This window comes from Antechinus flavipes, chromosome 1, assembly GCF_016432865.1.
Source record: "Antechinus flavipes isolate AdamAnt ecotype Samford, QLD, Australia chromosome 1, AdamAnt_v2, whole genome shotgun sequence".
In the NCBI taxonomy this organism is placed as follows: Eukaryota; Metazoa; Chordata; class Mammalia; order Dasyuromorphia; family Dasyuridae; genus Antechinus; species Antechinus flavipes.
Genome location: NC_067398.1, coordinates 49721920 through 49736616, shown reverse-complemented (window position 1 = coordinate 49736616; position 14697 = coordinate 49721920). Strand labels below are relative to the sequence as shown.

The 14697-nt window shown below is 40.2% G+C and overlaps 1 protein-coding gene across 10 annotated transcripts in view; it reads right to left on the bottom strand.

Moving 5' to 3' along the window:
- ATP2B2 (ATPase plasma membrane Ca2+ transporting 2) overlaps positions 1-14697 on the bottom strand; it is a 653989-nt gene that overhangs the window by 99933 nt on the left and 539359 nt on the right. For 4 of the 10 annotated variants that reach the window (XM_051982273.1, XM_051982284.1, XM_051982246.1 and 1 more), the window contains exon 9: positions 10481-10606. In XM_051982273.1, the coding sequence (XP_051838233.1) occupies positions 10481-10606 (126 nt within the window). Of the gene's footprint in view, positions 1-6559; positions 6650-8197; positions 8231-10480; positions 10607-14697 lie in introns of all 10 variants that reach the window. The other 6 variants (XM_051982255.1, XM_051982295.1, XM_051982229.1 and 3 more) reach the window with 3 other exon arrangements.

The following is a 14697-nucleotide window of genomic DNA, read 5'->3' as shown; positions in this document are numbered from 1 at the left end:
GGGGAGTCTACTGCCACCATGGCTGGCTCATTTGTCACAACAGGTTCCTACCATTCTCCTATTCTCTAAACTGCAAAATGCTTGTCATATTCTGAATCTTGGAAGGGAGACTAAAGTATTATCTGACATGTTTCAAAGCAAGGAAAAATGTCAAAATTCTCACTGGATGCAGCCTGAACACTAAAGGAGATGCCAAATTAGATCATCAAAATGGGAACAATTTGATATGAGGACCAGACAATATGACTGAAAAGTGTCTGGGAAGCCTGGGGTCACAGAACACATTCAAAGTCAAGATGTATATAAACAAACAAATCCAAGGCCTTATATCAACCTAGATAAAAGGAACACACATTCTCCAGTTGGCTGATCCACTAATATCAAGGAAGGCTCATGAGATAGACTCTCCTCATGAAGAGAAGAGGGTGAAAGACTACGTAGTCTGGGTGAGATGGTCATTCCATTAGGATATGGTCACAGAAGTGAAAATTGGAATAGACCAGAAGGAAGAGATTATGGTTCAAAAGAGGGGTTTTGACCTTTTTTAAACTATTCAATGAGCTACAAAACAAAGAAATTATTTTAAAATTCAACTGTCACAAACTATTCTAATCAATTACATGTTAAATCTCTTAACTCCTTGCATTTGTATATATCCTTTTTCTAATTTCCTGAAAACTATTTCCTAGAGCAAAAAGAGACTTTAGAGACAACCTTGTCCTACTCTCTCATTTGACAAGGAGTGCTGGGACCAGAAAGGGGAAGAGGTTTGCCCAGAGTGGCATAACTACCAAATCTCAGGCCTGATATTTGAACTTAGTCTTCCACCTTCCCCCTGTGCCACACAGCTTCCCCTAGTCAAAAAGTGATATAAATTTAAAAATTGAAAGGATAAAAACTCAAGGGATTACTTTGCCATTTAACTTTTTAACTTTAATTGATTTCAATGTCTGTGCCTCTGTGACAGTTTACAAAATCTGCCATAAGGGAAATGTTTTAGTTATCCAGGCATTAAAAGGACACTGTGTGACTATCTCTATTGGCATTCTTCAAAACCAAAAAGGGGGAAAGAGCCTTTTTCTTCAGTGTTTGGTGGCTAGTCCATTCCAAATGGTACTGTCCAAAAAAGGTACCGAGCTGACATCACTTTGCTCATCATCCCCTTGACTTCTCTATTCAGTACCTCCGACTTTCCTCAAGTCATTTCTTCCCTCAATTTCTCAGTTATCGCATTTATAAATTGAGGGTTTGAGTTATCTGTTGTCTAGTTTCCTTTCTGGTTCTAGATCTGTGATACAACATTCCTATACTTTCTCCACTAAATAATCAGAATACAGGGAGTGCAGGTTTGCTAATTGGTTTCTCAAGCTGCTCATCTTTGGAAGGGATCAATTGCCCAAGGAATTCTATTTCCCAAAAGACAATTACAACTCACTAGAGAGGAGGAGGAAGAGGAACAAGAAAGGAAGTAGTTTCTTTATCCCAGAAGACTGAGATACAAGAGCACTTCAGGAATAGCAGAGTTGATGTCTGAATGCTAAGAAATATGCCATGCTGGCCTTTGCTTGAGCCTTGTTAAGAGTTATTTCTATGAGATAAGATAGGGGAAAGAAAATTAGGGACAAGTTATTGAAAACTGTTTTCTTTTCTGTCCTCAAGGGCACTAGTTCAACAGAGATAGAACAAATAAAGCATAAGAAGTACATATGCATTGAACATACCATCAGAACAGAATTCAGAAGACATGAATTCTGGGTCTTGGCACTTTGTGTCATGAGACCTTGGATAAGGCAAGTAAGCTCTGGGTCTCAGTTTTACCATCTATAAAACTCAAAATGATATTGCCTATCTAATTTCTAAGGAGAGAGGTAGCATGGAATGGGGGAGAGAGGACATGTTTAGGAGGACATGAAAAGGCGTTAAGTCCTGCCTATGATATACCAACTGTCTGACTCTCTGGATAAGTTATTTAACAAGGCAATTCTCTAAGAAAGTAAGTCACAAAGAAAATGTCTATCCGCATAACTAGAAGGGGTTTCCACACCAGAAGTCTCCTATATAGTTGAAAACCTAGGTCTGATCCCAAAGTAAAACAAAATACTTCCAAGATAATAAATACATTTTTATTAAATATTTACAATTGTAAGAGGTCATCACTTAGTCCCCAGGTGAGACTTGGAAATTCCTTTTTTTTTTAATGGTCAAATCTACTGGGAAAGAGCCATAGTTTGACTCGTGGAGGTCATATGAAAGGAAACCTCCCCGACTTGTGTATGATTTCAAAACACTAAGGATGATGCAAAGAGAGAAAAACTTTGATGTACTTCATCTATCAGTGAGACACTGGAATCCTTTGACATGTTCTCATCTGTTATCAAGCATTCGCCTTCCCTTTCCACTTCCTTCCAGAAATCCCCAGTCAGTCATCAAAGAGTTCAGGAAAAGAATTTGCTTTGGTTCCTTTGAAAATTCCCTCCTCTAGATCTTGCCATCCTTTTAATATAAACAATTTCTGGGGTGAATTAAAAGAATCGTGGATTTAAAAAAACATACTAAACCTACCGAGGAAGAATGGACTTCAACGCATGATTTTAGTGAGCACAAAGGGCCTTTGTTGGCATTGCATAGTTTCTGATTAAATAACCATGTGCTTATTAAGACCAATTCATTAATTTCATCATTTAATTCCAATGCTATCTACATAACCATGAAAATACCAGCAAACCTGTTCTTTCAGGAAGATAGAGGATAAGAGGCTGGGGGACATATGTATGGTTAGGTGAATATTACTAAACATTTGCTGTTCTAGGGATGGAAATGGGAGCTTGAAGGAACTTTCTTTAAAATGAAGCCATTTTACAAAAAACCTGGAGCTTATTATTTACAATACTCCTCAGTTCCCATTTAACCAAAATGGTCAGTCTCCCAACACTGCCAAGCTCTACAAGAAGGAAGACCCTGGGTCTAATCTGAGACAGAAGAAGAGGTCTCTTTGTGATCTATGACTGTCGATGAAACAATGGACAGGGATATGGGCCTGGTGAGAGACAAACATCACAATACAAGGGGGCAGAAGTCAGGGAGCCTCCAATTATCCCTGGAATAAGGCCAGACACAGACCCAGTTCCATGAGTCTGTGTAGCTCAAATAAGAAGAAAACTTTTAAAGTTAGAAAACCAAAATTAAATTAGCATAGGAAATTGCATAAGATTTGAAAACTTGAGCTTTGAAGTAAAGGAAATATCTCTTGCTGGAAGCTGGACAGCTCCAGGCAAGAGAATCTTAGGAGAGGTGGGTCACTTTTTCCATTGTCTAAATGCATTCCCATCATGCATAACTTGATACTAAAATGGACTACTCAGGTCAAATAGCCTAATCCCACAATGGGCATCAAGGTCATATTGCTGTCTCCAGCACTAATGGGAAATTCAGCATTTGTATATTTGTGGGAAGGAGGAGGGGAAGGTGTCCAATAGAAAATTCCACTAATTTACATTAGGATCTACACCTCTAACACTCTCCCTCTGTATTAAGAAGCTCAACATTTTTATCCTGAATAGTTTTCATGACAAATGGATTGCTCTCCTTCCTCAAATCCATTATACTACCCAAAGCCACAAATCAAGAAGCTCAGGCCTTTACTCTCAGTTCCTTAAACATAAAGGTATGGTCTTGGGCCTTTAAAGAAAAGACAGTGGAACTGATCCATGACAGTAGAAAGCTAAAAGCAGAAAGAGGCTGGGACGAGGGGGAGACGTGATACTGCAGATCCCAATTACTATCCTCTGAGTATTACACTAACCACTACTGATTCTCCCTTCATCCAAGACTATCCATCCTAAGCTGGTTCCAAAGCCACAGCTCATGCCCCAAGCATTTGGGTCTCCACCCATGGGTGCACTGCCCTCCACAGACATTCCCTTAAGGAGGAATTTCATGCTATTTTGCTAAGCCATAATGTGGTAAGAAGTACTGCAGTCTCTGAGAGAAGAATCAAGGAAATAACTTCTTTTTCTATGAGCTTTGATCTGGAGCAGAGATTGAGTTGGAGCTTGTAAATTGCCCCCATGAGAATGAGCTTCCTGTAAAGCTTTTACTCTGTGATGTTCTGTTTCTTAAGCTTTTTATCAGCTTCAAGAGCTTCCTCCCATGCTTTTACCACACTCACCACCCTACATAGCCCCTAAATTCAAGGTGAGTTTACTCTAACTGAAGCCTTACTGAACAGCTGCCCACTCCCAACCAGGAAACCAGACTTCACAGCTTACTGCAGTCACAAAGGGGATGAGCTCAGATCAACTCCCAAAATAGCATTCTAAATATAACCACAAAGCCTTCATTTCCCTCTTGTCTCCAGGGGCCACGTTTCTTTAAGGAGCCACTGAGCTGCCCTTCAGCACCAGAGGGATTCTCACTTTCTTGTCCTGGAAGTGGGCTTCTCCAAGAGTAATTTTGTCACTAAACTGCCACTGACAGAGTGTATGTCACAGACCCAACTTCCCCCCTCGCATCTCATTTAAGAAGGGAGGTGTTAAGGCTAAAGGGAAGCCTAGATTGTTTGCTTCCTCTTGCCTTCCTAGGGCTAACATCCTTTCAGGAAACTATGCTTATGAAGGGAGCTCCCTTCCTAGAGGGGTGGGAGGAGGGAAGTAATCACAATAAATCTTCATTCCTTTACAGAGGTATGAGTAGAGCATCATGGGATTGGTTACAGCTCTTTTCTGACATGGATTACCACCCCTCTTGTCAGGAAATTCAAGAGAAAATCGTTTGTTCCCTGACGCAGACTGAACTGCTCTTAAACTTTTTGTAGAGTTTTCTCAGAGCTTTCTACTATGTCCTTCCAGTTGAAATCCACAGCAGGGCTGCCTGAATCAGTCAAAGCAACCCATCCCCACCTTCTTCTACATGATGTAATGCTGAGGGAGGAAGCTAATTAACAGCTGCCCTCTCTCAAGGAGTTTGCATTGAGTGAATACTGGGCAGCCGGCCAAAATTCCTGTGCAGAGGACCCAGTGTTTCTGCACAGGGATCCCTCCCACCTGGCCTTGCAATGGCCTGTATATGTTCATCAGACACTTTCAAAGGCGTCATGGCAGATATATTTCTCCATAAGATGTGGCTGGAATGTTGCAGGTGATTTCCTGAGGGCAAACATGGTCTGATTAGGCTCAAGACAATGAATATGTTAATGAGAGAGCTGAAGGAAGCCTTTTTCTTCAGCCTCGTTTGTATCCCACAAATCCTATAGCTTGTGTTGCCTGTGATGTAGGAAGCAGAATGGAAACAGGACTGATCTTGTTTTAAAAAATAGGAGATACCTGGGAGAATATCTGCTTTATCCTGCTCAGCACTAGGGTATCTTAGCATCCTCCTTAAACTCAGCTTTGCTTAACAGTCTAATAACACACTTCCCATGAGCCATCTCCCTCAGCCCCATTTCCAATCCCATCATTTGGCCAGTTCACAAAAAGGCCAACCTGCCACAAAGGCCACCGCCAACCTGCCACAAAGCTCCCCTGCTTCATTCCTGGTGTGCACCGAAGCTCCTGAGCCCTACCCACTAAGGTCAAGGCCAAGACCAACCCAAACCAAGCCAGATTCCCCCCCCCCCCGGTCTCTCCCCCCTCCCTTACTCCAAAGGTGCTCTAAAAGAATGCAGAATTTCAGGAAACATACACCGCACAGCACAGCCAACAGCAGATAATGCTAGTCCAGAATCATTGAGAAATAAATAAAAGAAAGAGCTACTTCAGGGCCTAAGCTAAAGTGTCTACCCATTCATGATTGAAAAGACTATGAAGAAAGGTTCTGGCTAAAGTATCAGCATGCCACAGGATGGGGTCATGAAACTGTAAGTAAGACAATATCAAAATTCATTGAGGTTGTATTTTGGAGTGAAGGACCAGAGCCCTTGATGCTTAACCCTCAGGCCAAGCCAGAAGCACGGGCAAACAGATGAACAAAGGCATCTCTCCCTCATGTAAAATGCTCATGGGTGCCGACAATCAGAACCGAGAGCGGCCCACGGCGTGGTCGTGTTGCTTCAGAACCAGATTCTTGACCCCGGGCCATTGATTTCCCAAAGCCATGGTGAGACTAAGTAGGCTTATGAGAGCGTCACGCTGGGAGAAAGGAGCATGTGTTGGAGGGAGAAGATCACAAGGGTTTGGTGAAGTTTTTTCACCAAATACTGAAGTCAATTTTATCAACCCTCCTCTCCCCTTGCTCCATTCCAAAGCCACAACCTCGCCAAAGGGGCACCGAGGGCCCGTTTGAGGAGACGGGCATCCTTTGCGAAGCAGGTGGCTCTCAGGACGGGCTGAGCTCTCGCTGGGCGTGACCTCACCCTGAGAGTTGAGAGTAGCGTGGCCCCTCTTATAAGCTACTGTCAGAGTGAAAAGAAGAGGCACTATCCCAAGATAACACATGCACATACACCACGTGTGCTGTTGAGAAGAGTAGGCGAGCCCAGAGAAAGAAAGAGAAAGGAGAGAGAGAGAGAATTGGAAGAGAAGTCCACCAAAGAAAACCCAAAAGCTCAGTATTCTTGACGTACCATTGACTAAGCTGGAATTTGCATTATCGGTGGTATTTGCACCTGCTGCACCATCTGTAGCTGCAGGAGGGTGGGAGGGGTGGGAAGAATCTACTGAGTAATAATGGATAAAAAGAATAGTACGTAGTAATAATAATAACATGAACAAATTCACATGACAAAACAGCAACATTCATGGAATTAATATGGTTCTGTTCTCTTGAGCGGAAAAAAAAAACTTGGCTGAAAATTAAGTAACGTAATGTTAGGAAAATGAGATGCCATCACGAAAATGTTATAAAAGCCAGGGGGACAACTCATATAATGAATATCTTGAAAATAAATATGGGAAGATAATCAGTGACGGCTGGAAAGGAAATTGTATAGGACTGAGTCCCACTCTGCCAGAGATGCTTAGGATTGTTCTAGTTGGAGTGGGACTCTAATGGGTCACCTAGAGATGGAATGCCCTTTTCCCCAACTACCCAGCTTGGCTGAGTTCCATGTATGTCAGCCTTCCTGGTGTGGAACTATATGAGAAACAACACCATCCACCACTAGGAGACACATTCCCGGGTCTGTTGATGGGATCCATACTCCCAGAATAACTGAACAATCGAGAGTAGCTTAACTGTGATCTAGTGCTCTCGGTTCAGTCCCAGCTAACACCTTGTCAGGACAGGCCATTATCACAAGGAAGCCAGTCCACTCCTGGAATTTCTGACCAAGACCCAAAAAAGGGAGTTTTAAAGACCCAAGAAGTCAATGATCCTAAGGTTAATGATTAATCTACAAGGTGATGTTGCATTTCACTAAATAAAGTAAAATAAAACAAAATGTAATGGGTATGTCTTCAATATGTTGATTGGCTCTGGTCACTCCATTTTAATTCTCAAAAACATCAAGAATTCCAAAGTTACATCTTATTCCATTCCTCACTTTGGCAAAGTTAATCACAAGAGGAATGTTCATGTACCATAAATTAGGGCAGGGGTCCTCAAACTTTTTAAATAGGGGGCCAGTTCACTGTCCCTCAGACTGTTGGAGGGCCGGACTATAATAAAAACAAAAACTGTGTTTTGTGGGCCTTTAAATAAAGAAACTTCATAGCTCTGGGTGAGGGGGATAAACATCCTCAGCTGCCACATCTGGCTCGTGGGCCATAGTTTGAGGACCCCTGAATTAGGGTAATGTGGTTGATGGTTTGATGTTATGTGGATTTGTAATGTGGTATCTCCTACTATATAGCAATATGTGATACTCCATAGTGGAATATGGGTTATGTCACACTATATGGTGGTGTTATGATGTGAAAGTATATTGTGGTGTGTCATATTTTGGTAGCATATTATACCATATGGTGTTATATGGTTTATTACAGTGCTGGTACATATATACTGTTGTATTGTTATGACGTGCAATATGGTGATATGAGGTGAGACTGTCACGTGGCATGGTCATGTATTTAGGTTCCTATATTTTTTGGTAGAATATATAGCATGATCAGCCATGTACCACTGAATTGTTTTGTCTAATGTTGAGTAGTGGTTTGTAGCATGGTGTGTTTATGTGCGGATTCTGTAAATATGATCCTGCATCCCCTGGAGGACAGTGCTACTATTAAAAATGTCAGCTACCCTGAGGTATTTCTTACTGTACCTGGAAGCTGAAGGCCATCCACTTTGGTCACACCTGTGTGATGATTTTTAAAATATATTAATGATGGAGAAATATGACAGTTCTCTCTCTCTCTCTCTCTCTCTCTCTCTCTCTCTCTCTCTCTTTCTCCCCACCCACACTTTATGTCTCACACCCATACACATGCACTTTCTCTTTCTAACATATGCATACACATTTATACTTGATCACACACACCTGGCTCAAACTGAAATTGATGACAGGCTTCTGAAGAAATGGACATTTTAGAGTTGACTAGAGGTAGTAGTGTGGAGTTCTGAATGTCCCAAGGAAGTCTTTTGTAGCTTCTTGACTCAATGAACTTCTCTAAGTCCCACCCCTGCCCTCAGCATGTCTTCATTCTCATGATTCAGAACTAAGTTAAATAGGCTCAAGAACGGGGAAAGGACACATCCCTATGAGAGCCTAGATTCACCCCCCTTTAGGGAATGGGTGATTTGCAATTCTTCATGCTGTAGGAAAATACTGAATATTTCTAGTAATAAACTTCCTAGGACAGGGTAGGAACATAGGACCCTAAATTTGGAGACAGAAGGAACCCAAGAGTTCATCTAGTCTAACCCCCTCATTTTAGAGAAGCAAACTAAGGTCCAAAAAGGAGTGTCTCATCCAAGCTTCAAAATGGATGTTCTTCATTCAAAAATTCTTATTAAAATGAGGTTCTGTGATGCTCACTTTAGGGATGCCAAGGAAAACAGGAAAAAAAGTACTGGTTTAGTGATGACTATGTGTTTTAGCTTCCTCAGTATATGGACTATGGACTCAGTCACTCTATATGTCTTCTTTCAAGCAGAAAGCTACTCATGCCCTTCTTTCTGAAATCTCTAGCCCTGCTGGTTAGACACAGCTGGACCACCTCTTGGGTTTCAAATATAGCTAGTGATCACAGAGAACTACCCACTCCTGGATAGATGACAAAAAGGGAGAAGGTAGGCTGTCTGTGATTAAACTCATCCTTCTGTAGGGAGCCATAAAAGATCTTATTAAGATCCTCTCTGTCAGGTCTCCAACTGGAATCTTATAACATCCAAATGTGAAAGTTTTACTAAACTTTGTGAGTAAAGAAAGCAATTGGGAATAATACTCAAAAACAATTTTCCCTAAGAAAAATTCAGAATTCTGAGATCATATATTAAACAGCTGGGAAATAATTAACTTTAAATAGTCTGGAATTCAGACCAGGAAATTGGGTATCTGAAGATGGAGAAGCCTTAGTATACACAAAAATGATCCTTAGTTGCTGGACATGAAGGGCAGAGCTTTTTCTCATCACAGACACTGTCACTCAGCAACTATTTTATATTTTCTTTGGAAGGTGAGAGAGGGTTAAGTTTAAAATTTTCTCACAACTTGGAGGCCTATGGTCCTAAATAGAGCTAGCAAGAATTCATTCATCAAGACCTTGACTCATGGTTTCTTTCCCATGTCCTGGATTACTCCCAGACAATCAAGGTCACCATTGATCCAGCTGCATGTGTTCTAGTGCCACCAAGAGGGAGGATGGGCAAATTTTTCAGGATTTTCTAAGATTGGCAGTGATCTATTTCTATCATTTTTACTTTTTGACATCACCTACTCACTCCAAATCCTTTCTGTGTCTCAATTCCCTATGATGGATGATCTCCCCTTTACAGTAATCTGCATTGATTCAGCCTAGTTCGTGATCATTGGCATCCAAAGCATCATTATCTGAGAAATCACAAGTTTGGGTTATGTCTTCTGGCTGTTGTGAGAAAATATACATTTAGCCATTTCTGTTCAATCTGAGTGGACTGGGAGTGATTAATCAGTACTATATGCATAGCATACAAGGTCAAGTGGAAACCAGGAAGAATTTAGACAACCTTGTAGTTTCACTCAACCCAAAAGGCATAGATAGAGACAGCAGTCTCCTTTCTTGATATCCTTAAAGAGAATAATGGGTCAGTACAGAAGCATGATATCAACAATCCCACCTGGCACATAAAAACAAAAAAAAATTTGGGTGGGTTGAATGATATGACATGACAAGACAAAAAAAAAAAAAAAAAAAAACCTACTACAAAAAAAGAGAGAAAGAGAAAGAGAGAGTCCATTGCCTGAGGACAGAATACGACACAGCTGGTGTAAATACTGAAGGCATCTGCCTGTATTTGAGTGTGGATGATACTGTGGAAAGCATTTCTTTGGCTGCCCCCAGCCAAGTTCCTAAAAGAATGGCACAGGCTGGACTCGTGAACAATAGTGACGAGGGAGGGGAGTTACCTTTTTTGTCTTTCTTTTCTTCCTCTTCACCACCAGCCCCCAACAAGGTAAAGATGATGCCAGTCTGAGAGTTCACTCCCACAGCGGTGACCAGCATCCTGCCAGAGCCCTCCATCACATGGGTCCCTGATGGGAAGTGAAAGGAGAGTCAAGTTAGCATTGTTGCTAACCTGCCCAACCCAACCCTTGACCTCACCCCAAGTAAACATGATTGCAGCCACTGAGACTCTCAGTTCTCCTCTCAAAGATCCCACTGTTCGTGTCAGCTGTAAGGGTCCCATAAGAATCACAACTGCCATTGGTGTTAATGCCACTAATGACTACAAAACACTTTACGGATTAGCTCATAAAAGGTGAATAACTATTACATAACATAACAAGTCTTTATTAAATATCTAGTTAGATGAAGTATCTACCTGTGTAAGCCATTGGAAATAACAAAGACAAAAATGAAAAATTCTTATTCTCCAGGCATTATATTCTACTGGGAGTGAGGAATCATATGTATTATAACTGATTAATCTAATTTTACAGAGAGGGAAACAAGCTCATGGAAGTTAAGTGACTTGTCTAGGCTCACACAAGAAATACAAACCCTTCTTTCTACTGACACTGGGGCTCCATGCTCTTCTTACCACACCAATTGGCCCTTCAACATGCTTTTTTCATTTCTCTTAATCAAATTTTATTTATGTGAGAAAATGATGAATCACACTTTATTAATAACAACAATAATAAAACCTAGCATTATTAGAATACTTTACAGTTTGAAAAGCACTATATTCTTTATGTGAGATATAACAGCATATATCTTAGTCCATGTTTCTTGTGATCTATGAGTTGTTTCTCTTTTAGTTCAATTTACAAGAAAAGTTAAGCATCATCTTTATCCATTCACTAATGAGTTTCCTTTTTAATTTTTATGTTATAATTTAATCATTTAAAAACATTATTCTAAGAAAGGGCCCATAGACTTTCCCAGATTATCTCCAGTGATACACAAAGAGGCCCACACAGCTACAAGCCACAGAATAAAAGGGAATTGAGTCAGAAGCTGAGACATAGTTCTTACTCAGGATAAAGATTGTACTATAATCAGGGGTCTTTTAATTTGTCCTACTCCTCAGATGTACAGAGAAATTCTATCCATGCCAAAGAAAGACAAAATTCAGGTACCAAAGGAATAATCCATGATCACCTTGAATTCTCTTAAAATTAAAAAAAAGAAAACAAAGGGAAGTATTTGACAAAATTTTCAGGCCCATTATTATTAAATATAGCTTATTTTTCTGTTCAACTAAAGTTGGAGGTTACACAAACCTTTTGATGATGTGGCTTTTTTCTATCAGATCTAGAAGAAGGGATGGAAAAAGCAAAAACTGGCAACCATGGCCAATTTCCACCAAACATAATCAGACCTACAAATCACATTTTTATCAATTCACATGTATCTCAAAGGGGATCTCACCAATGTCTCAAGCCTAGGCAAAGTGAAACTTTATTAGAGCCAGCTCATGGAAGACTCATTTGATACAGAGGACTAAAAAGAGTAGCCCCCAAAAAACTACTTATAGCTTCCTAGAACATAGGTTTCACACTTTCCATCAAATCAACAGATGATTTAAGCAACTAGGTTTTTCCATCTGACTGAAAGCATAAGAACAAATGGGAAAGTGGGAGTGCAATGGAAAGATAAGCACAAAGAAGTGATCTCTCCTCAAACAAAGGTCTATTAACTTATTTCCACATCTCTGTCTTTGCAAAAGCTGTGACCCCATACCTGGAATGTAGCCTGGTTATTTCTCCACCAATCACTGTCTTCCTTCAAGACACAGCTTAAGAACTCTCTGTATAGGAAGCATTTCCTGATCCTCCTCCCCCCCAATAAGTGTTTTCCCTCCCTGACTACATTCTATTATACTCTTACCTGTATTTATTTATATATCAACAAGTTGATTCCCTGATAGAATGTAATCTCCTTAAGAGTAAGGACTGTTTCATCTTGAAAATTAAAAGCTATTAATAATTTTTTTTAAAAAGAGAGAGTAAGGACTGTTTCATGGATGTAAGCGCCTTGAAAGTAGGTACTGTTTCATAGATTTTTCAGTACTTAGGACCGCTCCTGGAGTACTGCTTATGATCAGTAAATGTTTGTTGGCAGATTTACCTAACAGTATGACTGACACATTCTGTTACTCCTCCCTAGGGGATATGCATTTTAAAATGGAACAAATGCCACCACACTACATAACTTTTCACACACACACACACACACACACACACAAACAAATCTACATACTGATCTTCTTTTTGTTCCATTTGTAGAGGGTTAGACTCAATGTGTTAGGTAGTAACATCAGGCTGAGTAAATACATTAAGATAGAAGATAGACTCATCCATTTAGGGATCAGATCAAAATCCAGTTGAGCTACAATTCTAGATGTATAAATTGAAGTAATAGAACAAAAAAAGACAGGTTAGAGAAAGACTGAAGACAGCCTTAAATAAAAGAATATGTATCTTATCCTTGAGTCAATAAGGGTTTTGAGGAGAGGAGTAATATGGTCAGACCTGCGCCTTAGGCCCTTAACAGATGGATGTAATTTTTTGAGAAAGATGAGACTGGTAGTATTAAGAAAAAGAAAAAGTGAATTCAGGTGGAGAGAACGGGATGACTCAAGGTAGGAAAAGGAAGAATATGTTTAATGAATGGTGAGCAAAAAAGTCTGGTTAGGGCAAGTAGCTCATAGTAGGTTTGAGTTTGAATTTTATTCAATAGGAAATATAACACGTGCGAAGAGTTGTCTTAGACAACATTGGGAGCTTGTGCTGAATAAGGTGTGGAGTGGCAGAGATTGGGGGCAGGTATAGACTAAAAGAGAACAGTAAAAAAATAGATTAAGAATATTTAAAGCATGAGTTAGAATCATAAAACCCAAGTATTTCAGAGCTGGGAGGAAATTTGAAGATGCTTCATGTATAGAGATACAGTTGTGAATTGCTGACTCAGATTTCTGCCTCATACATTTAGGACCCATGATTTGGTCCAGTAAGAAACTTCTAGCATGGAAACTCCATACATCAATGCAAATAGTAAACCTACTCTGGCCATTGGTTAGGTGACTTGTCCTGGGTCACATAGCTAGCAAGTGTTATTGGCGAGATTTGAACTTTTCACAGAATCCAGCTTTCTCATCTACTCTTTCTCATTCCCTCCCTAAGGTCACACAGCTAGTGAATAGCAGTACAAGTTTTCTGATTAAATAAAGTCAGCTCCTTCCCCCAGTTAGCCAGTTGGTCAACAAGAATTGTTTAAGCACTTGCTGTATGTTTGATATTATGCTAAATGCAGAGGATTTGAAGAAAGACATGAAACTGCCCATGTCAAGCACAACTCCTTGCTTTTACAGATGAGAGACCAAGACCCATAGAGGTGCAATGATTGTATCTTGAAAATGAACTTCCTTCCCTCACTCTAGGTAGGTTTTTCCCAAGGTGGAAAATGCTTATAATATCCCCAAAGAAAGTAAAACAATCCTTTTCACCAAAGACTTCTCTCAGTGCATGAGTAGATCCTCAGAGCTCAGAAAACTGGGGTCTCTATGTCTCTCTAGGTTTTGCCATGTGGAAATCCAGCCCTATCTAGGTGTTCAGTGATAAGGAAGAGAATATGATTGAGTGGTTTTTTCTTCAGGCACCAAATGACCTGATTTCTCAATCAGACCTCATTTTGTTGCTTTATTTTACTTAGCCATCCCCGTGCATCTCTGAGCTTGGGCCTCTGGGAGATTCTTGCCTTTTCTCCACCTTAAGGGGAACATACTAAGGTGTTACTAATACAGGAGCAAGAAAAAAGTGGTCATCCTAATCCAGAGTTTTTTTTTTTTTTTTTTTTTGGACAATTTGGAGAGGGGAAGGTTCTTCGACCACCAGAGATATAAGGGTGGAGAATCAACTCAAATAATAATGGTAACAATACCTATCAAATAGCATTTTAAAGATTTGCTTTATCCCTTTATAAATATTATCTCATTTAACCTTCACTCTGGGAGAAGACAAAACCAAAGCTGATAGATGTTATGACTTACTTAAGCAGCATCTAGGTCCCTCACAACCTGGCTCCAGTCCATTTTTCAGCTTTATCACACAACTGTCCCCTTCACTTACACAACATTTCACCCAACCTAAACTACTGCTCTTCACTGATCTCATTCTGA